The 23471-nt window shown below is 40.9% G+C and overlaps 1 protein-coding gene and 1 pseudogene across 6 annotated transcripts; both read left to right on the plus strand.

Annotated features, from left to right (window-relative positions):
• Positions 1-3337: 3337 nt before the first annotated feature.
• On the plus strand, positions 3338-19565 carry Fcgr2b (Fc gamma receptor IIb). Of its 6 annotated transcripts, none has more exons than XM_046429112.1 (8): positions 3340-3553; positions 8523-8543; positions 10259-10516; positions 12044-12298; positions 12975-13097; positions 14629-14769; positions 17447-17484; positions 17612-19565. In XM_046429112.1, the coding sequence occupies exons 1-8, from the start codon at positions 3442-3444 to the stop codon at positions 17690-17692; spliced, it is 1029 nt and encodes a 342-aa protein (XP_046285068.1). In that variant the 5' UTR covers positions 3340-3441; the 3' UTR covers positions 17693-19565. The 6 variants fall into 6 exon arrangements, with proteins under 6 accessions (XP_046285069.1, XP_046285071.1, XP_046285068.1 ...); XM_046429114.2 differs by having other exon boundaries at positions 3341-3553; positions 14629-14685; XM_046429113.2 differs by lacking the exon at positions 8523-8543 and having other exon boundaries at positions 3338-3553.
• Positions 19566-20606: 1041 nt separating this feature from the next.
• Positions 20607-22471, plus strand: LOC124082499 (density-regulated protein-like; annotated as a pseudogene).
• The last annotated feature ends 1000 nt before the right edge of the window (positions 22472-23471 follow it).

Below are 23471 nucleotides of genomic sequence, written 5' to 3' on the forward strand. Positions count from 1 at the left end.
CACTGAAAGATTGGCCAGGATATTAAGAGGAAGAGAAACAAAACCTAACCAGAATGTAGAGAAGAGAGTGCCTTGAAAATCAAGTGGCTGGAATCTGAGTGTCTAAGTTGGAAACATTTGAGTTTATAGCATTTATCTGCTTTTCCCAAAGTGAGTCTATTAACACCAGTCCCTAGTGGAGGCAGTGAACTACACTTTTCTAGTCTTTAATGATAATAACGATAAAGACGAAGTTTATATGTCAGGTTCTGAGTGAAATTATTCTCTCATTTTCTTATTTAATCTTCACCATATTATAAAGTAAGGACTGAGGTAATGTCCATTTTATAGATGAGGCAACATTGCTTAGAAAGGATGAATAATATAACTGGGATCACACAGCTGAGAAGGGATGAGGATTTTAATCTGGGTCTATCTCATCTTTCATGACTTTTGAGTCTCTCACACCTATTCCATTGCCAGAAACACACATTTTATATCAAGCTCTCCTTTTTGAAGAACTCTCTTTTCTGATTGGCATATTTCAGTTTTAAATAGCATGCCTTATATTTGTAAGCATTTTCTTTTAGAAATATCTCCTTATATTTTGTGCTTTCCCAGTTGTGATGAAAAAGAGACTCCTATTTCAGTTTCAGCATGTCTGAAAATGCCCCTCCCAGCTCTGCGATGACCTCCTTTAATAAGTTGTCCAAAAGAGGTCTAGTTTTTTTAATCTCAGTGAAATGGTGAGTAGTGACATCTAGGGCTTGAGACAATTCGGGAAATTAACATGTACAGTGTGCTGAGCTTTCTGACCATTTTCACATCGTGGCACTCAGAGAAAAACACACGTGTAATGATGTAAACAAATGAGGTTGCTCACACAGGGCACCTGGCCCACCCAGCTATTCCCAAGCCTGGGGGCCACTCAATGGTTCAGTGCACTTGTGACTCATATAAGGCATGTAGGTAGTAGTTTCATTATAGAAAACATGAAGTCTTCAAAGGATGTGACTCTACTTTGTGAACAACCAGAGATTTGAAAAATGTGTTCTAGATGTGTAATATGAATTATAATGCATTCTGTTGTCATATATAACAAATTAAAATTAAAAAAAAGAAAACATGAAGTCTTTAACATTGGACAGACCTGGTTTTATATTCTGATTCTACCACTTACTAATCATCTAGCCATGGACAAATCATTTGGACTTCTCTGAAGCTAAGTTTCTTCAGGTATAAATGACAATGATAATATTTATCTTCTGGGATGATTGTAAAAATTAGAGATAATATAAGTTTAATGTCTCCTCAAAAATAAGTGTGCATATGCTTCATATTAAGTATTGTATTTGTTTCTTAGGGTGTGTTAACTATATCAAGTTGTTAGCTATATGTAGCTTTCATTTCTAATGTGTGTGTGTGTGTGTGTGTGGTAATAGGGAACCCAGGGTCTCACACTTGCTAGGCAAGTGTTCTACCAATGAGCTATGTCTTCATCCCTTTAATGATATTTGTCAAGTACTGATATCAGCCCACTGACCTCTCTTCACTGGTAAAAATATTATTTTTACCTAAAAATTGGTTAAGGATTGTTTAGTATCAGAGCTGAAAAAGCTCCAGCAGATTTAGTTATCCCAAAGAAAGAACTTAGAGGACTCAGTGGAGACGTTTGGACATTTTTTTTTTACTTGTGAACTCCTCAGTGGTAGCAGACGTGACAATATGGAGGGCCACACCTCACCTACAAGAAGAGGGAATGTATACAGAATAGGTTGTGTGTCTACCGCACAGACAGATTTCTTCAGATGTTTTATGAGTACATTCCTTTAGAACAAAGGACACTCTGCTTTGATCCCCACCTAAAGACTGGAGACAAGGGAAGTGACCAGTTTCCATTCTCCTTTTGCATATTACCACATTCTTGGAAGTCCTTCTTATCTTACCATCAGGAACAACAGGGCTTCCTAGGCACTGACTGGTGTTTATCCCAACAAGAGCTGAAGGGGGTTAGTGAATAAGATGGTGCCAGTAGTAAAAGCATGTGGCAGAGAGGGTGGGGCTGCTGAAAGTTTCTGAAGACCACAGAGCGTGAGAAGGTTTTACAATGTCACTTCCTTGAGTATTACAGCTGGCTTCCTGAAAGAGCATTTGGGAGAGAGGCCGTAGGAGAGGACCCCAAGACAGATCCCACAATTATCTCATGTTCTGGGGATGTTAAGGGTAAACAAATGAGGATGATGACAGAAAACAAGAAAAAATAAGTTATATTCATTAGACACCCATGATATAACAAGCACATTCATATTCTTTCTTCCTCCCCCTCTCTCTCTTCTCTCTCTCTGTACTGGTACTGGAGATCAAACCCAGAGCCTTACACATGCTAGGAAAGTACTCTACCATTGAGCTGCATCCCAGCCGACTCATATTCTTTTATTTTCTAAAAATCTTGAGTTCACTGATTCTCAACCAGGGGTAATTCCTCCCACACACAAACCCCCAGGAAACATTTGCCAACATCTTGAGTCATTTTTCTTTCTTAACAAGTGGGGGAAACCAGTGGCATCTAATGAGTAGAGACCAGAGATGCTGCTGAACATCCTACATATACAGGGCAGGTCATCACAACAAGAATTATTTGGTGCAAAGTGTCATTAACACTGAGGTTAAAAAACTCTGCTTGAATTGATAAGTATGATGATCTTCATTTTTTTAACAGATCCAGAACCTGAAGCTCTGAGAAGCTATCTGGCATTCTAACTTGGACTTACCATCAGCATGCTACAGTGGTGAGAACAGTGATGAGAGAAATGACCAGGATAAAGAACCAGGGCCCAAACTGGTGCTCAGTAGATATTTATTGGGATGTTGATTAAATTAATAAGTGAACAAATATAGGAGGAAAATAATGAGGATGAGTGTGGTCATCCTACCCCTACTCTCTTTCCACAATCCAAAAGTGACTCAGGAATTCTAACAGAGAAATATCAAATGATGGTTGGTGATCTCAAGACCCTATGGTCAGTTTGGGGAAGAGTCCAGATTTTAGTATCTGGATCTCCAAATGGAAGAGGCACCAGAATTTGCCTGTATATTCTTCTCAATTATCTTTTCTGAGGAGGATGGGGACTGAGGTTAAGAAGTTCTAAGCCGAGTTAGGGAGGCCATTTCCCTCTTTCTCTCAAAGGCCGAGGCCAGCTATTGCCCCAGAAAAAGGAAGTTGCTTCCCATTTTCTAAAATGTCGGTGACTTGAACTGATCCAGACTCATTCTGGGAAAGCCTGAATCTTCTGGGAGGGAGCAGTTGAAAAGAAAGAGGGTGGAAGGGGAGGAGCCTAGGACTAAATAGACCGTTTCTTTTCACTTCCTCTTTTGAACTTCAGAATTGGTTTGTCCTCTGTTGGAATTTGCCAAACGTGGAGAGAAGCCTGTGCTGTTGGAACCAACTTATTCTAGGGGGTGATGGGAGTCCCCTTGTTCCTACCTCTTCTTGCCACTGGGAGTGACTGGGCTGACTCCAAGCCTTCACAGACTCTGGGCCCTATGATACTGTGGACAGCTGTGCTATTTCTGGGTGAGTCGGGGCTCACAGAAGGGAGACAAGAACAGGAATACCTGGGTTGGGACTGAGCTTGGATAGGGGATGACAGTGACATGGGAAGCGTGTTGGGAAAATCAGGTGCATGGAGGCAAGTAGATCAAACTCTAACAACCCTTAGAAAATCAAAGTTGGCAAGGCTTTTTTTTTTTTTCTTTTTTCTTTTTTTTCTGGTTGGTCTTTTTTTTTTTTTTTCTTAACTATCTTTTAGTCAATTTCACTGGGTCCCTGGGCTCCGAATGCTCTGCCATCCTCAACATCAGAATCTGCCCAAGGAAATACAGTAACCTATACCTACCTGAGTGGCAAATGGGTGGCCATAGTATTTCCCTTTAAATTTGTGTTTTACATAGGACTAAATCTTAAGCTAATGCTACCTTAGATGGGTGTGAAGGAAGCTCTAAGATGCATTTTGTGGGGTGACAATGGCCACTCTCCTCACCTCTAAATGTGGCAAAAGCCCATTTTCTTAACACAAAAGGAAACCCCCTGGGCAGAAGCATAGGTGGATCTGAGTTTTCCAGGGAACCAGGGCCCAGAGAATCCACAAAACTGGGCAATTCTGGAATCAGCAATTGTGGAATCAGAGAAACCACGCACGCCTCCTTTCACTGCATAGACCATGGTGCTGCATAGACCATGGTGTGGGTCCTAGCTCTGATCAGTGAGAAAGCCAGTGTGCTAAGCCAGGTGAGAAGACCATTTTCTGATCATGTTCTCAGGTGTGGACCAGGGGACAGGAAGTGATGGTGCTAAGTGGTTGTAAGAGCCTAGGGGAAGCCGGAGGGACCCCTAATGGCAGAACTGTTTCCTCTAGCTCAATTCCTAGGGCTTCAACCCTAAACACATAAGGGCAGCTCCCCCAAGTTACTGCTATGACTGATAATGAAATCCAGTCAGCTCTAGGAGAGCTCAGCTCTCAATGCTGGAGGATATAGGGCTGCAGGAGGCAGAGGTAAAGAGAAAGAATTTCCCCTTGAGTGGATTATAGTAGAATAGATGTAAGGTGAGCACTGAATCCTCTCATTTATTATGTGGGAAGGCTGACCTAGAGAGGTGATGTGCTTCTGTTTTGTGCTAATAGTGCCAGTAACCTGGGCAGGACTCTTGGGAAAGATTTTTGGTGTTTTCTTCCATTTGCCTTTTGCTAAATCACTGAGTATCTACTCTTATCTTTTTCATTCTTTTCTGGTAATCTGGTAATCCATGTTTAGGTCATCATCTCATCATTACTTGATGACAATTTGTGTGTGTGTGTGTGTGTGTGTGTGTGTGTGTGTGTGTGGTGCTGGGGATTGAACCCAGGGCCTTGTGCATGTGAGGCAAGCACTCTGCCAACTGAGCTATATCTCCAGCACCACTTGATGACAATTTTATATCACCTTTTGTTGTGTCTTGATTGCTCCTGACTCCCCTCTCGTCCTTTCATGATGAAGTCACAGCATCTTCAAGTACAGCTATGGCTGACTCACTGCACTCATACATGCCTTCAGTGTTGGTCCATTGCCTAGTGGAAAAGCTCCGATTCTACCCTTCTTAACCATGTTCCTCATTGTGCCTTCAATAGATTCTCCTCTACAGCCAGGCAATGTGTGAATGTACTTCATTTATAACACCTTTGCTTCTGCTAATTCTCAGACTGCCTTGTTTAAACCTCATGTTAATTCTATGTGGCACACACTCTTCTAGGACTTGGGGACTTATCAGTGAACATGATAAGACAGTTTTGCTGACCTAAAGTATAAGATCTTTCTCTTTCCTTTCCTATTTCTCTTGTTTACTTTTATATATACACATATACAATTTATATAATTATATAATTTATATAATTTCATATTCTGTTAATTGGACATCTCTGAATGTTTGAGAGCTCAGAAACAAAATATATTAAAAGTCTAACTTGCCATCTTCCTCTTATAAATATTTGTATCCTTCTAATATTTATATGTGCATGAGCACAACCACCTTTTCCCTGGTCATCCACTTATGTCATCCACTTATATCATCTTATTAGGTGCCAACTTCTCTGTTCTTTCTCTGAGATCTGTACCCTCTTCTTTACTTCCTACTGTCAAACCAACTGAACAAATAAACATATGGAAAATACATGTGCGTTTGATTGAGACAGAAAAGAGCAAGGGATTTGAGGGGATTTGCAATGAGATTATTATAATGATGAATCATCAAATCTAAGCTAGATGGGGGAGATACAGGCAAGTGTGAGCTTAGGAATAGAGTGGTAGAGTAAATGCTTTGGGATTTTTGATGAGGTCAAGATGATTATGGGAGCTGTACTTGAGCAGATGAAGTGGAAGGAGAGGAGGTCGTGACTGAAGCATGGGATATATGATTTTGTGATTTTTGAAATCAGTATGGCTTCTGGTGATGATGGTTTCTGGGTATAACGTGGGCAGGTGTGCTAAGTTGTATAATCATTCACTGGGGATGAGTAGGTCATGGAATAATGAAGCCGGATATTGGACAGGTCACCCATGTGTATTTGGGATCACAATAATTGTCTTTTTCTTAACTAATCTCTTTCTACTTCCCCTGTTCCAATTCATCTGACACAGCACTTTGGGCTCCAATTTGAACATTCTGAGTGACTCTCCACTGTTCGTTGAACTAAAGAGCAAACATAAAAGTTAATTTATATTTATTTTAAACTTATTGTATGTCAAGTCTTATCTGGATTATCCTCTTATTTAATCCTTATAATAACCCTATGAAGTAGGTGCCACTGTCATTATCTCCTTTACAAGCAAGGAAACTGAAATTCATTTTGTTCAAGGTCACTTGGCAGTGGCAAAGTCAACATTTAAACTCTTTCTGTGCTTTTACCCATTGCCACATCTTTTAGCATTAGGAGCCCTCCAAAGTATGTTCCTACCTAGATTTTTAGCTTTGTTCCTCATTATCAGAAGTGCTTTGGCAGAGATAAGAAATGAAGTAGAAATTGGCTTGGAATGTTCTAGAAATTTTGCCAATTACCTTCCAGTCCTTCCCATAGAATAATATCTCCTCTCTCTACATGTCAAAATCCTTTCAATCCTTGAATGTACATGATGATTATGAGCTCCTCTGTGGGATTCTCCTTCTTACCAACTCCAAATTCTGCCAAGTCTTAGGATCTTTTTCTCCTCTGAATCTCCATAGTATTTTATCCACACTCCTCCAATGTCATGAAGCAATATTTTTTACATTAAATTATACATATGCTTATCTCCACCATTAGACTGTTGGTTTCAGTGGGGGACAGGGACTTAAGATCTTTCAGGTGAACACAGAATGTATTGTGGGACAGGAAGAATTCAATGCAGTTTTGTTGATTAGCTTTGGATTGCAAAGGAACAGCACAGTGGGTCTAAGTGTACATATTAGAGATGTAGTAACATCAGGATGAGCATCTGGTTCTCCAAACTCCCAGGCCAACTCTCCACAGTGCCCGTTCCTGGTTCCTTGCTTCTGCTTCACTTACGTTCCATGTGTTTGTTCCTGAAAGTACACACATATTTTGAAAGCCTCTTGACTTTCTCTCAGTCCAAATATAAGAGGAAACCCCCCTGAAACAGATGGACACATAAACATGCCCTACACAGGCATAGGCATTGGGCTCTAATTCATCTAAGGACCCTGCTTTGCTCTTCACTCAATGATGGTGCCCGCAAATCCACTTCCATTCAGTTTTCCTGGCCCTTCCTGGCCCCTATTTTGCCTCCAATTGGGAAGTTCTTTCCCTAACCCAGTGTCATTCCACATGCCTGCACATGAAAACACAGATCTGGTGTCCTTTTGCACACTCTTTCTCCTTTCAGATTTGCCTAATAGCAAGAATCTGGAAGGTTTAATTATCAAGCAGCAGAAATGTAAAATAAATCATTGGAGACCCAAATAGTAGGACAGAATGCAATTGTTAAAAATGACAACATAGACTTAGCATGGTGGTGCATGTCTATAATTTCAGCTTCAGGGGAGGTTGAGGCAGGAGGATCACAAGTTTTAGGCCAGCCTGGGCAACTTAATAAGACTCTTCCTCAAAATAAAATAAAAAGGACTGGGAATGCAGCTCAGTAGCACCAGTGGTAAAGCACTTGCCTACCATGTTCAAACTCTAGTACTATCAAAAAAAAAAAAGAAGAAGAAGAAGAAGAAATCAATATGAAGACAGATTAATGTAGTGGATTTTATATTGCTTAGTGAAAAATTAGGTAAGAGAATACTTTTTAAATAGTTTATTTTCTCATTTACTATTTATGTATGTCTGTATGTAAACATATGTGTATGTTTTCATGGGGAAAATTCCACAGGGTATATTGCCAAGGTAATAATATTTTTATCATGCCTATTTTCCATTTTTCTACAATGATCATGGACAATATGTAATCTCTATACACTCCTTGGCAAAAGAACAGATAGACTGGCAAAATCATTTACACAGAAGCATAAATCATATGTAAAGTCCAACAGGGAACTTTCCAGAGGCATTTTTACTTTGTTTTATTTTTCAAATTTATTTATTTGTATTTTGCACTATTGAGGATTGAACACAGTGAAGGCTGTACCACTAAGCTATACCCCCAGCCCTTTTTCTTCTTTATTTTAAGAAAGGATCTTGCTAAGATGCTGAGAGTGGCTTCCAACTTGTGATCTTCCTGCCTGGGATTACTGTTGTATTTTTATTTTAATCAGTCAAGTGTTAAGCCAAACAATGATGTAAAAATAAATAAATAAGACAGTGATTTGTATCTCCTTCCTTCCTTCCTTCCTTCCTTCCTTCCTTCCTTCCTTCTTTTCTTTCTGTTATTAGGGAGGGAGCTCTCGGTACTTTTCAAAATGCATCTAGGGATGTGTGGGCTGAGGGTTGGACTAAGGGTGAAAGAACTCTGGGCAGGCTGTTCATTGTGGGGGTTCAGGTCCTGGTTGATCTTTGCTTTCTTTCTTACAGCTCCTGTTGCTGGGATACCTGGTAAGTACTCTACCTACATTCTCTCCCTGCCCCAATGTTCTATCTGGAGGCACTCTGAATAGACCAACAACCAACTTCTGTACCAGGTCAGATCCAGGAAAGGGTCATCGCTCCCAGAGATGCCCTGTCCGTGCTTCTTCTCTCCAAGGAGGAAGGGGGTGGGTGCTTCAACCCTTCTGGTTCTATTACTGTGAGATGTTACAAACATTGTCACAGAAAATATAAATTTTATCCTCTCTCAACTAAAAAACAAAACAAAACAAAAAACTCAAGAATTTCTTAAAAGTTGATCTTGAAGAAGTAGAGTAGAATTGTAGTTACTTCCCAGAACCTGGGAAGGATAAGGGAGTGGGTAGAATGGAGAGAGGATATTTAATGGGTACTGAGATACAGTTAGAAAGTATGGTTAGATAGGAGAAATAATTTCTAGGGTTTCACAACAGAAAGGAAACTATGGTTAGCAATGTGATTAGTTGTGTATTTCAAAATAGCTAGTTGAAAGCATTTTGAATGTTTCCAACACAAAGAAATGATGAATGTTTGAAGTGATGGATATGTCAATTATTCTGATCTGATCATTATCCATTGTATATATGTATTAAAGTATCACATGTACTCCATAAATATGTGTAGTTATTATGCATTATATCAAAATATAATTTTTCTTTTAAAAACCTCATTAGAAAACAAGTTTCCTCTCTCCAAATAAAATTCAAGGACATACCGAATAATATGATATGCATAGACTGTCTCATGTTGTTAAATTCTTTACTTTGAGTGGATCTGAGGACTTCAAGTCCTGTTCTCTTGACAGAGAGAGCTTTGTTGGAGTGACCTCTGCCAGGTAGTTCTTCATCTGTACATTCAACCTCCTCCCACCCCCAGGACTGACCCTCTAGCTTTTCTTCCTCTCTTTATTCTTCTGAGAACACAGAAACTCCTATATGCTTGAGTATGAGACCTGGCCATTCTGACCTCCTATTTAAGGGTAAGGAATGACATCAGATTGCAACAGAAACCTGATCTCTAACTCTTATGTCTGACATCTCCACTTGCCAGATGTCCCCTCTTGTCTAGACGAAGCTTTGGAAAAAAATATATCACTAGTGTCCAAATGTGCCTCAGTTTATAGGGGAGCAAAGTGAACATCCAGAGAGATAAAGATAGATAGATAGATAGATAGATAGATAGATAGATAGATAGATAGAACAATCTGTTAGGATATTTCTTGGCATGTTATTTATTTTTAGGGTATTTACCTTGCCTGCTTCTCTCCTTTTCCATGCCCTCCCTTTTTGTTTTTTAGTATAGGGATTATACTCAAGGGTGCTCTACCTCTAAGCTACACCCCCAGCCCTTTTAATATTTTACTTTATTTTGAGACAAGGTCTTGCTAAGTTGCCCAGGCTGGCCTCAAGTTTGTGATCCTCCTGCTTTAGCTTCCTAAGTAGGTGGGATTACAGACATGTTCCACCACAACTGGCTTCCCTTTTTCCTCTTGCCCTCTCCTTCTGAGAATCAGTTGAGTTCCCTGGGCTCCTGGTGGTGGGTTGTATGAGTAATAAGAAATGCCTTCAGTTGCCAAAGCCTCCTGGGCCTGATTCTACTCTTGGTGCCCCCAATAGGAATAAAGATACTTCTTTGCGATTCAAAGTCTGCTTAGGCTTTTGAGGTTCTCTTTGCTCAAACTGTCTCCTCTCTCTGCCCCTCCATAGATCTCCCGAAGGCTGTGGTGAAACTTGAGCCCCCATGGATCCAGGTGCTGCAGGAAGACAATGTGACACTGAAATGTCAAGGGACCCGCAATCCTGAGAACCACCACTCTACTCAGTGGTTCCACAATGGGAGCCTCATCCCAGGCCAGACTCAGCCCAGCTACAAGTTTAAGGCCAAGAACAATAACAATGGGGAGTACCAGTGTCAAATGGACAAGACAAGCCTCAGTGACCCCGTGCATCTGGATGTATTTTCTGGTCAGTAGAGGAAGTTCAGGGAGGGGCCTTGGAGAGATTGAATCTGCTTACACTGCAGAGGTTTGTGGAAAAGGGAGGTGGTCTGTTTACTGGGAAACATCGACGTGAGGTGCTTGTTTGCCCAGTCATTTCCCTTTTCACCCACCTTTTTACTTTGTATGTCGGGTGGAGGTCCAAATTCCTAAGAAATTTCTCAGCATATATGAATGATTAATTTTTGCAATAGTCCTGATTGAGCAAGAGGGTGCCAAAAGCCACAGACACACAGCTGAGTGTGAGAGAAGCAGAAGGAAGTCCCTTCATCACAAAAACCCTTCCATTTTTTATGGTAGAGCAAAAATAAATTAGAAAGCAGGCAAGCAAGCAAAAAACAACAACAACAATAACACAGACTATGACTGAATCCTGACCCTGGAAACTACTAGCCATATAAATCTGATGAATTCATCTAATGCTTAAGTTTCAGTTTCCTCATCTGAACACTTGCGTATACTAATGCCTCACTTGTCATATTCTGGAGAGAATTATCATTTCCCTGATCTCTGTACCTCTCATAGTGCTGGGTGCCCTCCATCTCCTTCCATCTGTGTATTTCCAGTACCTGAGATAGGGCAGGGCTTAATAAATGTTTGCTGAACAGATCAATGACAAAATCGTAGGCTCTCTATAAAGAGCCACTATGTGATCACAACATCTATTGCTAGCCAGGCATGGTGGCACTTGCCTGTAATCCCAGCAACTCTGGAGGCTGAGGCAATAGGTTCACAAGTTTGAGGCCAGCCTGGGAAACTTAGTAAGACTCTGTCTCAAAATAAAATATAAAAAGGGCTGGGTGTAGCTCAGTGGTAGAGCACTCCTGGGTTTAATCTCCAGTACCACAAAAGCAAACAAACAATGACTATTGTTACTGTTACTCTTCATTAGGCACCTCCCATTACCTTATTCCCAAATATCCTCAAAAAATGTACAGCAAGGTCACAGTTCACCTGTGATATTGCCTTCAGAGATCCTATTGAACTGAGGCTGTACATTTATTAATATTTATCAAGTAAACTGACATTCGTTGGAGGTTTAAGAATTTCTGTTATTTCTGAAACATGGATCTGCTGCATTGTCCTCAAATGTCCTTTTCTCAGTCAGACTGAGTTCCTCCCTTCCTCCCCTAGGGAAGGGACTATATATCCAAGTCTCTTGTGTCCTTGACAGGAGAGCACTGCAGCTGCCTTCTCCCAGGAAAGAACAGAGAAGATGAGTGTGTTCGGAATACTGGCTGTGTTCAAGAAACTGTTAGATGCATAGTGTTATAATGCCTGTTTGTACAGATGAGAAACTGAGGCCCAGAAGAGTTAAAAATTTCCCAAGAATCCAGAGCTCATAAATGAATGAATCCAAAATTAGAGATTAAACTGCCTGATTCCAAACTTAAGCCCTTCCCTCTGCACATCATATTCCACCAGTAGTGATGGTCTGAGTCTCAGAGTTGAGCCATGACATCCTGGATCCTGTTGTCCTTTTGTGTTTTTTCAGACTGGCTGCTGCTCCAGACCTCTCAACTGGTGTTCCAGGAGGGGGACACCATTGTTTTGAGGTGCCACAGCTGGAAGAACAACCCTCTGAACAAGATCACATTCTACCAGAATGGAAATTCCAAGCAGTTTTCCCATTTCAATGCCAACTTCTCCATCCCGTCAGCAAACCGCAGTCACAGTGGTGATTACTCCTGCAGAGGAAGTGTAGGGAGGACGCCGTACTCATCAAAATCTGTGACCATCACTGTCCAAAGTATGGGAACTCTGTTAAAATGTAGGGAAGGGTTGCACAGGGGTTAGGTTAAAATCATATAGACCACATGGAGATCTGAAAAATGCTATGGTAGCAAAGTTGGGTGCTGAGACAAAGGAGAGAGTTGTAGAGGCCTTGTTGAAACCAGTGGGAAGGAGTAGGAGCCAGAGCTAAGAGCCCCCAGTTCCTGGGTGATAAGTGACAAGGCTGTCGTCCCACTTTGAAACATAGGTACCATACTGAGAATAGTAGTGAAATAGAGCTCTCTCACTGATACAGAGGTTCCTTAAACTCCTGGAAATTGCTAAGAGCTAAAGTTCACCTCGATTTTTCTCATGTCCCATGTTTTGACCATTTCCTCTTGAAGGCCTGGCATGTTCTGGACAGTAGGAGGCTTCATGCCCACAGTCCCCACTGCCCCTGAGCACTGTTCCTCTCCTCTTAGACACTCACTAGTATACCTTTATTAGTTTGGTGGAGAAACTTGAATAAGGGGGAGACCCAAGTTCAGCCATAAAAACTCTGGGCGGATGAGGTTGTGGGGTAAAGTATTATACCTGTGGATGACTTAGTCAAAGAAGAGCTTCAGGTGACGGGCACTGGACCATCCTGCTGGAGGAGGGTGAGAGGGTGGTAGTGAGAACAGGGAGCATGTTCTCAGATCTGTTTTCCCTAGGGCTCAAGTCGACCCACCCTTTACTGGAAATGATCATTGTGCCTGTGGTTATCGGGATTGTTGTAGTAACCATTGTGGCTATTGTAGTAGTCACGATCTACCTCAAGCGAAAGCGGACTTCAGGTTTGTGGTTTTCCTTGATTTTGTTATTAGTTCCTGCTTAGAAGAGGCCCTAACCCTAGATATTGCTGGAACCCCTATATTTGAACTAGCAAATCCTTAACATTCAGATACAGCTCTATTTTATTCATTCATTCATTTATTAATTTATCCATTCAGCAAGGCTCAAATGAACTTATTTTTGTGTCAAGCACTGTGTTAGACACTGTAGATGATGCCAAGATAAAGAAGTCTAGTTCCTGACTTCAGGAGTACTCAGCAGTGTGGGGAAGACAGAAGTACAAATAAATAATTGTAAGATGGAGTAAGAACAATGACAGAGAAATGAAAAGGCTCTCTAGTGATATAAATGGGGCACCATAACCCAGTGTATTAGTTAGCTTTATCACTATAATGACATACCTGAGATAATCAGTTTGTAAAGGTAAGAGGTTCATTTTGGCTCACAGTTTTGGAGGTTTCAGTCTATGATCAGTTGGCTCTATTGCTTTGGGCCTGTGACAAGGCAGCACATCACAGTAGGAACATCTCGTGGTCAGAAAGCAAGAAGCAAGGAAGAGACTGGGAATATGTGTCTATAGCAAATCAAAGACACACCCCCAATGAACTGTAGACCTCCCACTAGGCCCACCTCTGAAAGGTTCCACCACCTCCCAGTACCACTGTTCTAGGGACCAAAGGTTTAACACAAGGGTCTTTGGGAGACACTCAAGATTCAAACTATAGCAGCCAGTCCATTCTGGGGCAGTTAGAGAAGTTCTCATGGGGAGACACTATATTTTAGTGATTGAGGTACAGACTGGGACCAGACTACATGGATTCAAATTTTAGCTCACAGCTAGCTCAGCAGCAATATGACCTTGGGTAAATTGCTCAACTTTTCTGTTCCTCGGTTTCCTTATCTGGAAAACGGGGATACTAATAGGACCCACCTCATGGAATTATTTTGACAATGAATAAGGATTAAGCTCTCATAACAATGCCTAATAGATAGTAGAAGGCACATATATATGAGCAATTACCACAGTAGAGGAGGTGATGTTTGGGGTAGCAATTAGCTAGGCAAAGAGGCCTAGAAGAACGTTCCTGGCACAGAGGCCAAGATATAGAAATGGGGAATTTTGTGGCTAGGATAGTGCTGAAAAGGGTATTGTAGGCCACTGAGAAAGAGAAAATAATACTACTAATAACTCACAGAACACTTTGCAATTCATTGATAGCAGGACCCCAGTTACTGATAATAAATAAACATGGAGGTACTGAGATACCGAGAAAAAGAGGAATGCTTTTAAAAGGCAGAGTAAGCCTAAGGAAGACACTCCTAGGAATCCCCATGGGATTATTGGCTTAAAAGGCTCCCTGACTAGCCTTTACAAGCCAGAGTGGTTCCTGGGCAGGGCAGCTGGGAGTAGGTAGAAGAGGACTTGTGAGGGATGGGTCATGTTGGTTCTAACCCAATCCTCCCCTGGTCCTTGGTCCTGAGAACTAAAGCCCCACCTCATAATCCTACTAACCTCCTATGTGCCCCTCCTAGCTCTCTCAGGAAACCCTGAGCACAGGGAAATGGGAGACACCCTCCCTGAGGAACTAGGTGAGTATAGCATTCCCTTTGGGGGCTCAGTGATGTTCCGCCCAGGGCTGCCAGATGGATCGGAGCCAGCAACAAGTGGCTTATGTAAGTTCAGCCTAAGCACAGGAGACGGAGGGGGCAGTGGGAGGAGGGCAGGGGCTCAAATCCCTTGGCCAGTTTTGAGTCTAACTCCTGGGCTCAAAGAGGGTTTCACTGGAGAAGAGAAAAGGAACATCTGTCTTAGATAGAGAAGGGAGGGCTGCATTCAAATTTCTGGGACTAGGAATCTGGGAAAATTTGCAGAGCAAGAAATCAGATATTTGGATCTTCCTGTGATCTGGCAAAGTTGGCAAAGAATAGGTGTAAGAAGGTGTAAGATGAAGACCAATAGGATTAGGGAGGTAGGGGTCTAAGAGGAAAGGAGTGGGGGAGATTTGGGGAAAATGCTTAGATTTGTTGAGAAATATATAGGTATGGTAAAACTCAGCTCTTAGTGGAATATTAAGAGGAGATTTGGGCTTCAGAAAATTCTGGGGGAACCAGAGCCATTAGTGGGTTTTATTTTGTGGGCAATGGTTGATTCTGCTGTCCACTTGCATTAGTTCATTAAATATTGGCCTGGTTCTGTCATCATCATACAATAGAATATTGAGAACGTCACTCCCTCAGATGGAGTTCAGTCACCTCACTGAGAAAGGAAGTGGGTTGGTCTAGGTGACCTCTGGGCCCTTATAGATCTGACATTTTGAGAGCCAGTGACCATTCAACCTCTGGCCCAGGTGGAGGTATGTAAAATGAGCAATATTCCAGGAGACTTCCTGAATGTGGTTAAAATCAGAGCACAAAGGAGGCTGGAGCTTTCACTGCAGCTTCTGTGACAGCAAAAACAGACAGGAAGAAAAGGCCCTTGAAGATTTCACCTCAGATGGCTGGAGTATGACTCAGAGCAGAGCCAACAGATTTGAGAGCTTGAGCAATCTGTTACTCATCTAGCTGCACTTTGAGTAGGGTCTGTGTGTCTCTTGGCCAGGCCACGTGGGATGTGGGCCTGAGTCCACATCTGGGGCCAAACCAGATGTAGGAAAAAAATCCAAACACAGCTGGATTCACCACTTTATTGTTTGGTTTTTGTCTACTCTGGCATAAATAATTCACGAGGCATCTATGCAGCCAAGCGCTGGAACTGATGGTTTCCAGAAAGGTATAGTAAGTTGCTGGGATTGTTGAGGAATGCAATAGAAGGAGAATTCCGAAAGTGGTTTGTTCCAGAATTTGGAACATAGCAAATAAGGGCTCTTTGTGTCCAGGGGGTGCGTGAAGAGACTAGAGACATTGTCTCAGGCTCCTCCCCAACTTCCAGGGAAATGATGATTTATAGATTACTGAGGCTGCTTTTCAAAAAGCAAGGAAAGTGACCACAACACTCGGAGGGACCAAGAGATCTTTATTGAGGCGGTGTCTGATAAACAGGGAAGGAAGGAGAGAGAGAGAGAGAGAGAGAGAGAGAGAGAGAGAGAGAGAGAGAGAGAGAGAGAGAAAGCCAGAGAAGAAAGAGACAGCAAGAGAGGGGTGCCCAGCAGGAGAGAGTTTTTATAGTCAAAATCTAATGGGGTCTCTGGGTCAGCAAGCTGCCTTGTTGGCGTACAGTGATTGGATCTCACAGTAGTTGCTAAGGGTGTCATCTCCTGCCCTCAGGCAGACCAGGCAGGGGCCAGATGTGGGTTTCCGTCCCACCAGAAGGGTGGGGGTTGAGCGTTCAGCCTTGAGGCAAACAAGTGATAAGGAAACAGATGAGTGAGGGCCCAGTGTTCAGCCCACCCTGCAGCTAAAATTTATTTATTAAATATCCAAATTCCCACATGTTTTTGCTCTAATTTCACTTTTCCATTGTGAAAAGTGTTAGGTGGGAATTTGGATATTTATCAGACAAAGTTCTGTCCCTGCCCCTTGCTTGCCTTTTTTTCTTGTCTTTTTGTGGTACTGGGGATTGGACATAGGGGTGCTCTATCACTGAACCTCATCCCCAGTCTTTTTTATGTTTTGAGACAGACTCTCATTAAGTTGCCCAGGCTGGTCCTGAACTTGCAATACTCCTGCCTCAAAGTCCCCAGCTGCTGGGACCACAGGAGTGTGCCGCATGCCTACTGCTTGCTTTTCCTTCCTTCCTTTCCCCCTTTCTCCTTTCTTGCCTTCCTATCTTCTTTCTTCATTTCCCTCCCTCCATCCTTTTATCCTGTCTTTCTCTTGAATCTTTTTTCTGCCTTCCTTTCTTCTCTGACTTCTTTCCTTTCTTTCTCCCCTCCTCTTTCTCCCTCACTTTTTCTTTTCTTTTTGAAGCAATGGTGTACCTGATTCTTCAAAGTCCCCAAAGAAGAGGCATTGCATTTGGCCAATGTAGAAATGGCTTTGGTGTTCCCTCTTTGAAGCCTGTGGCCCTCAAAAATCTGGACTTCATTTTACTCTGATACTGAACACCCCTATCCTCTTCCCCAATATCTCAGATCCCCAAATCTGCCTGATTTGCTTCTAGGAAAGTTCAGCAATTCTCTAAAAAGAATGTGGTGCAAAGACTGCTTTCCTTTGCCAGCGTGGACAGTGGAGACCGCTGAGTCTGGGAGGCTCCAGGGTGGGTGAATGAGGCTTGGTCTACAGGCCTGAGCTGGGGTCAGCAGTCCTTGACTCAGGTCTGGTTTGGGCTTTGCTTTTGTAGCCTTGGCAGCTGCACAAATAAGCCCTCTTCTCCAGCAGTGCCTGGGCTTATTTGTCTTCTTTTTGCCCACAGCCAATGTCACTGACTCTGAGGATGCTGCCAAAACTGGAGTGAGTAACCCCTGCCACCTCCTTTTCCTTCTGTCCCTTCCCTCTCCCCTGCTGTCTCTTCTGTTGTTGTTTGTCCCATGACCTCTTCTCCGTATGGATCTCCACTGCGTGTTTCTGCTTTTCCTAGGCTGAGAACACAATCACTTATTCACTTCTCATGCACCCGGAAGCTCCAGAGGAAGAGCCAGATTATCAGAACCGAATTTAGTCTCCATTGTCTTACCCCTGGTATTTCTGGAAGAGATTCAAAAGAAGCAAGGATCTGGTGTCTACTGGCCTAAATCCCCCTTGGAGAGGTGGAGGGAATACTGCAGGAGGACTATTCCAGAGTTACCTCTGTGAGTCCTCATGTCTTCTGTCCTGAAACCAACAGAAAATATGGTCCCCAATGGCTGACTACTGAATCCATCTGTGCTTCAGCACTTCCCAACATGAAGACTCTTGGGTTATACATCCACACAGCCACAATATCACTAATAAAATTACTGTCACTAAGAGATAGTAGCAACATGGAAAAAAAAACGCTTATGTTACAGGTTACATGAGAATGCTTAAATAAGAATGTATGACATCAGAAATGATAAGAGACCAACATATACCAAGATATTAAAAGTGATTATTTTAGGGTGATGGAATTATCAGTGATTTTAATTTTCATTCTTATTTCTCTGTTGAGATCATGTATTACTTCTATAGTGAAATACTATGAAAACAACGTTGCTTACTTTTTCAAGGCTACATTGGTGGGAGTGTAGATTGAGCTCCCCGGGGTCCATTTCTCTTCAATGATAAGAATCTGGGGAAGATAGAAATGGGTAGGATGTGGAAGACAATGTGGATTCGGAATGTTAAAACTGACCTTTTTTCTGCTCAACTTCTGTTGCTTTTTTTTTTCTTTTGTACTGGGGATTTAACCCATGAGTGCTTAACCACTCGGGTACATCTCAAGCTCTTTTTACTTTTCATTTTGAGACAGGCTCTCACTAAGTTGCTTAGGGCCTCACTAAGTTGCTGAGGCTGGCTTTGAACTTGAGATCCTCCTGCCTCAGCCTTCCCGGCCACAGGGATTAAAGACCTGTGCTACCGTGCCTGACTCAATTTCTATTCTTATTCCATGTCCTCTTCCCTTTTATCCTATGTAGAACAAAAGTATCACTGTGTTTTGTAATTAATAGTTTTCAGAAAGTCAAACTTCAGGTGAGTCCTCTGTGAGGAATGGGCACTCCCTGCTGGGCTATTGACCTCAGAGGAGCCATTCCTCCTAGGTTAGAATTGTGACTGCCAGATTTCTTGGGGATTTAGTGAGTGCCCTTTGAAGAGGCTTCCTTTTTGGTGGAATATAACAGCATCATTGTGAAAAGTTCTTGCATTCAGTATTTTGAACTTTGTTGGGAATGGCCATAGATTTCTGTGATACTCATTTTTTATGGTCACATAATCAGATTTCTTATGCATATATTGTTGTAATAATAAGAATCATTAATTACAATTAGTGAGTTATTAAAGGTTTACTTTATGACAAATTATATTCTTTAAAATTTAGAGAGTTTAAGATTATTAACCATTTATATTTCTTCTTTTGTGATTTTCCTATTCATATATTTTCTTTGCCCGATTTTGTAGATACATGGGTCTGTTTCTTTATTTATAAATTACAGAGTAGTAACTTCTTTACTTTTATTTATATGTAAATTCTTTCACCATACTAATAATATATTCTTTTATATAAATTAAAATACAGATCAGCAACAAAATTTTATATCATGTATAAATCCACAAACCAGAAATAATTAATGCTAACATTTGATATATCAAAACACATTTCTGTCTGCCACAATAAGTTTATGTATTTTTAAAGTTGCTTCATATTATATATGTTTACATGTTCATAAAAAAAAATGAGGCAAAAACTCATGCTCATTGTAGCACAAGTTCAAATAATACAGAAATACAAAGAATAAAAGTGAATGGTTTCTTTTTGTGCTTACTCCCCTTAATCTTCTTCCCCTTTGTATAAGTGACCATTGTTGAAGTTTTGGTTTACATTATGAATTTATATATATTAAACTTGTAATATAATACATATGTGTAGTTTTTAAAAGACCATACATGGGATCATACTTTTCATACAATTATGCAGTTGGCTTATTTTGTTTAATAAGGTATTGTGGAATTCTTTCTTAGGAAATATTTTCTTTTTTCAATTTTTGTTTTAGTTGTTGATGGACCTTCATTTTATTCCATATGCAGTACTGAGATCGAACCCAGTGCTTCACACATGCTAGTTGAGTGCTCTACCACTGAGCCACAACCCCAGCCCCAAAGGAGTATTTTCTTTTTAAGGATTATATAATATTCCATAGTACAAATACCATATTTTATTTAACCAATATTTTAAATGTTTCAAAATTTTCTTGGTTATAGGCAATGCTATAATAAATAACAATCTTAGATGATATATTTGATTGCTTATATATTTCTACAGGTTAGAGAAGTACAATGGCTGGCTCAAAGAATATTATCATATTGTCTTTTATGTGCATGTCTTTCTAAAGTATATTAGGGTTCCCTTTTTTGACACTCTTAAAATGTTGAGCATTCTTAAATATTGCTTATCTTAGTATAATTGTGTTACTGAGATAGAGATATAGAATAATGAGAGAGAAATATGGAATCTTGAAAGGCAAAATCAATCCACTGAGATGCAGAAAACACAGTTGTAAACCTTGGCCCATGTCCTGGCCCACAACCTTGGCCCAGTGGCCAATGCTCTTGTAAAATAAGGGAAACACGAAAGTGCAAGAAAACTGGCAAGAAATTGTGCAGCTCCACCCTGGATCTGCCTCCTGTCTAGCCCCAGTACAGCTCTTCTATAAATATTGGACTCTCACCCCAAGTGAGGGCTGCTTCTCACTCTTGAGACATCACCCATTCTCCCTTGAATGTGTATCTACCTTCCTAAATAAGTCTGGCTCCCTTTCTCCAGAGCTTTTCAGATATGGAAACTTTGAACCAGTAAGTTTCTTCTATTTTCCTTCTCAGCTATCTTTGAGTAAACCCATTTTCCTACCACTTTGACTTCAAATGTTTCTGGAGCCTAGTCTCTTCCTACTCTGGGCAGGATGTCGTGCCTCCCAGTAACAAAAGGAAGAAAATAAAAGCAGGGTGGCGGTGTTGGGGGTAGGGTAGGGAGGGAGATACAATAGGGAAGATATGACTCCAAGAAGTGCAAGTACTCCAAGGTCCTTGTTGTCACCTGACCTTTATTTGCACTTAGTTGTCTGGATACAACCATCTTGGATATGGGAGAGCTCGAAGCAGAAGTTCCCAGAGGAGTTTTCAATATCGCTCTGGTCATGCAATCAAGCCCAGCTACTAACTGTTTAGGCTCATTGAAAACCTGTCATTATACAAAAAAGAAAGAAATCCATGAGTAAAGAAACTGACCCTAGGGATCATCAGTCAAGTTTCAGTTTAAATCACACATAAATCCCACTGCCAAGAGTGGGATTTGTTTAGTTTATCTTGGCTAAGGGTAAAGCCCCTAGCCACCCAGGAGTCCCTCAGAGATAGACACAGAGCTTTTCTAGTCACATGTTATCTTTTAAACTGAGGAGAAGAAAATTTATCTCAGAGGGCTTTCTTTAGAATTTAGAATTCCAAAAAAGAGGATGTTGGGGAGGAGGAATAGACTGGAGAAACAGCCTCCTGAATGCTGGCAATACAGACATGTGCCCCCACACTTAGAGCTCTTATTGTACCTTTAAATAAAAGCCTTACTGGAGTATGCTCTGTGGAATCTGGTTACCTCTCTCAAATGTCCTCTTCAGCAAGTCCTCCCCTGGCCACCCTCCCCACTACTATTACTCCATTTTTATTTTTTCCATGGTATCTATTATTATATTATCTATTATTATATATCTATTAATGCATTTTTTGGCTCAGATATTCACATATATAGTAAAATGTAAGCTCAATGCAAGGCAAGGTTTTTGCATTATTTAATGGTATATCCCAAGGACTAGAACAAAAAGCCTTTGTTGTACGTTAATAAATAAAACTAGAGACAGGCTCTCTGGAGGCCCTGGCTAGGAAAGAGGAGTTGCATTTGTCGCTTCAGCCGGTGGGAGCTGCGGGAGCGGCGAGCGCTGTGCGACCTCCTGGGTTTGTGAACTGGCTACTGACATTTCTGAATCCAGTGGGGCTGATGGCAAAGGAGATCCAAGGAATAGTGCCAAGTTAGACGCTGATTACCCACTTCGAGTCCTTTACTGTGGAGTCTGTTCATTACCAACAGAGTACTGTGAATATATGCCTGATGTTGCTAAATGTAGGCAGTGGTTAGAGAAGAATTTTCCAAATGAGTTTGCAAAACACACTGTAGAAAACTCTCCCAAACAGGAAGCTGGAATTAATGAAGGTCAAGGAACAGTAGAAGAAGAGGAGAAGAAAAAACAAAAGAGAGGTGGAAGGGGTCAAATAAAACAGAAAAAGAAGACTGTACCACAAAAGGTTACTATAGCTAAAATTCCCAGAGCAAAGAAGAAATATGTGACAAGAGTATGTGGCCTTGCAACTTTTGAAATTGATCTTAAAGAAGCACAAAGATTTTTTGCTCAAAAATTCTCCTGCAGTGCCTCAGTAACAGGGGAAGATGAAATCATCATTCAGGGGGACTTTACAGATGACAGGAAAAATGGCCAGAGGTGGATGATGACAGCATTGAAGACCTTGGAGAAGTAAAGAAGTGATTTTGAAAAACTTGTCTATATTTAATGATCTGGACTGAGCTGATACGGCCAAAGGGAGAGAGGCCTTTTAAATATATATCTATTTATCCTACAGTAAGACTGTAGACACCCTTGGCATTTTCACTGTCCTGTAAAAGGCTGCTTGGTTTTTTTATTGCCAAAGTCTAATAAACAGTGGAGACTGTCATGCTTATGCATGACGCAGAATTTAGTCAAATAAAAAATTTTGGTCATTTGGTACTGAAAAAATAAAATAAAACTATAGTTTCTGGGTCATGTGGTATACTTAATGCTATGGTTTGAATGTGTCCCCCCCAAAACGTGTTGGAAACACAATCACTGATGCAGCAGCATTGAAAATGGGTTCTAATGAGAGGGTATTAAGCCACAAGAGTTGTCCTCAAATTGATTAATGCTGCTATTCTGGGAATGGTTTGTTACTGCAGCAATGGGTTCCTTATAAAAGGATGTGTTGGGCTCCTTTTTGCTCTTTCACCCTCTCTTTGCCCTCTGCCATTGGATGAGGTGATACAGCGTGAAGGCTCTCTCCAGACACTGGCTCCTCCATCTTGGATTTCCTAGCCTCCAGATCTGGGGCCTAATAAATTCATGTTAATTGTAAAAAACCTGTCCTGTAGTATTTTATAACAGCAGTACAAAGGAAACTTTCTTCATCTTAAGAATTCAAAAAGGTAATATATTTATTACCTTTCCTTGAAATCTTATTAGGTTTACTTGGAAATTATGTTTGGATTTGGAATAAGGTAAGGCTCACATAATATTTTCCATTTATCAGTTATTCTAATATAATTAAACAAGTAGTTCACTAATTTGAAATGTAACCTATGTCATTCTAAATTACCATATATAGATCTTATTTGATTTGTCTATTTCTGCATCAGTAACACATTTTTACTTATTACAACTTTATAGTGTATATTGGTATACAGAAGGTCAAGTTTTCTCTAGTTCTTCTGTTTTAAGATTTTCTTTGCTGTTATTGTGCTGCTTCTCTTCAAGATGGACTTTCATAATATTATTAAGACATTTGTAGAATTACATTGTATTTATAGATGATTTGGGTAACGTTTGACATCTATATTACATTGAGGCTTCCCAAGTTATAGCTCTTTATTCATGTAGGTGATAGAATCCCCCTATCATATCATATGGACGTAGTACTGTTAGGTAGAACTTGACATAGGCAACATCATTTTGAAACATATCCTCCATCTT

Source organism: Marmota monax, unplaced genomic scaffold (assembly GCF_021218885.2).
Source record: "Marmota monax isolate L192 unplaced genomic scaffold, Marmota_monax_Labrador192_F-V1.1 WCK01_AAM20220418_F8-fsc00145, whole genome shotgun sequence".
In the NCBI taxonomy this organism is placed as follows: domain Eukaryota; kingdom Metazoa; phylum Chordata; class Mammalia; order Rodentia; family Sciuridae; genus Marmota; species Marmota monax.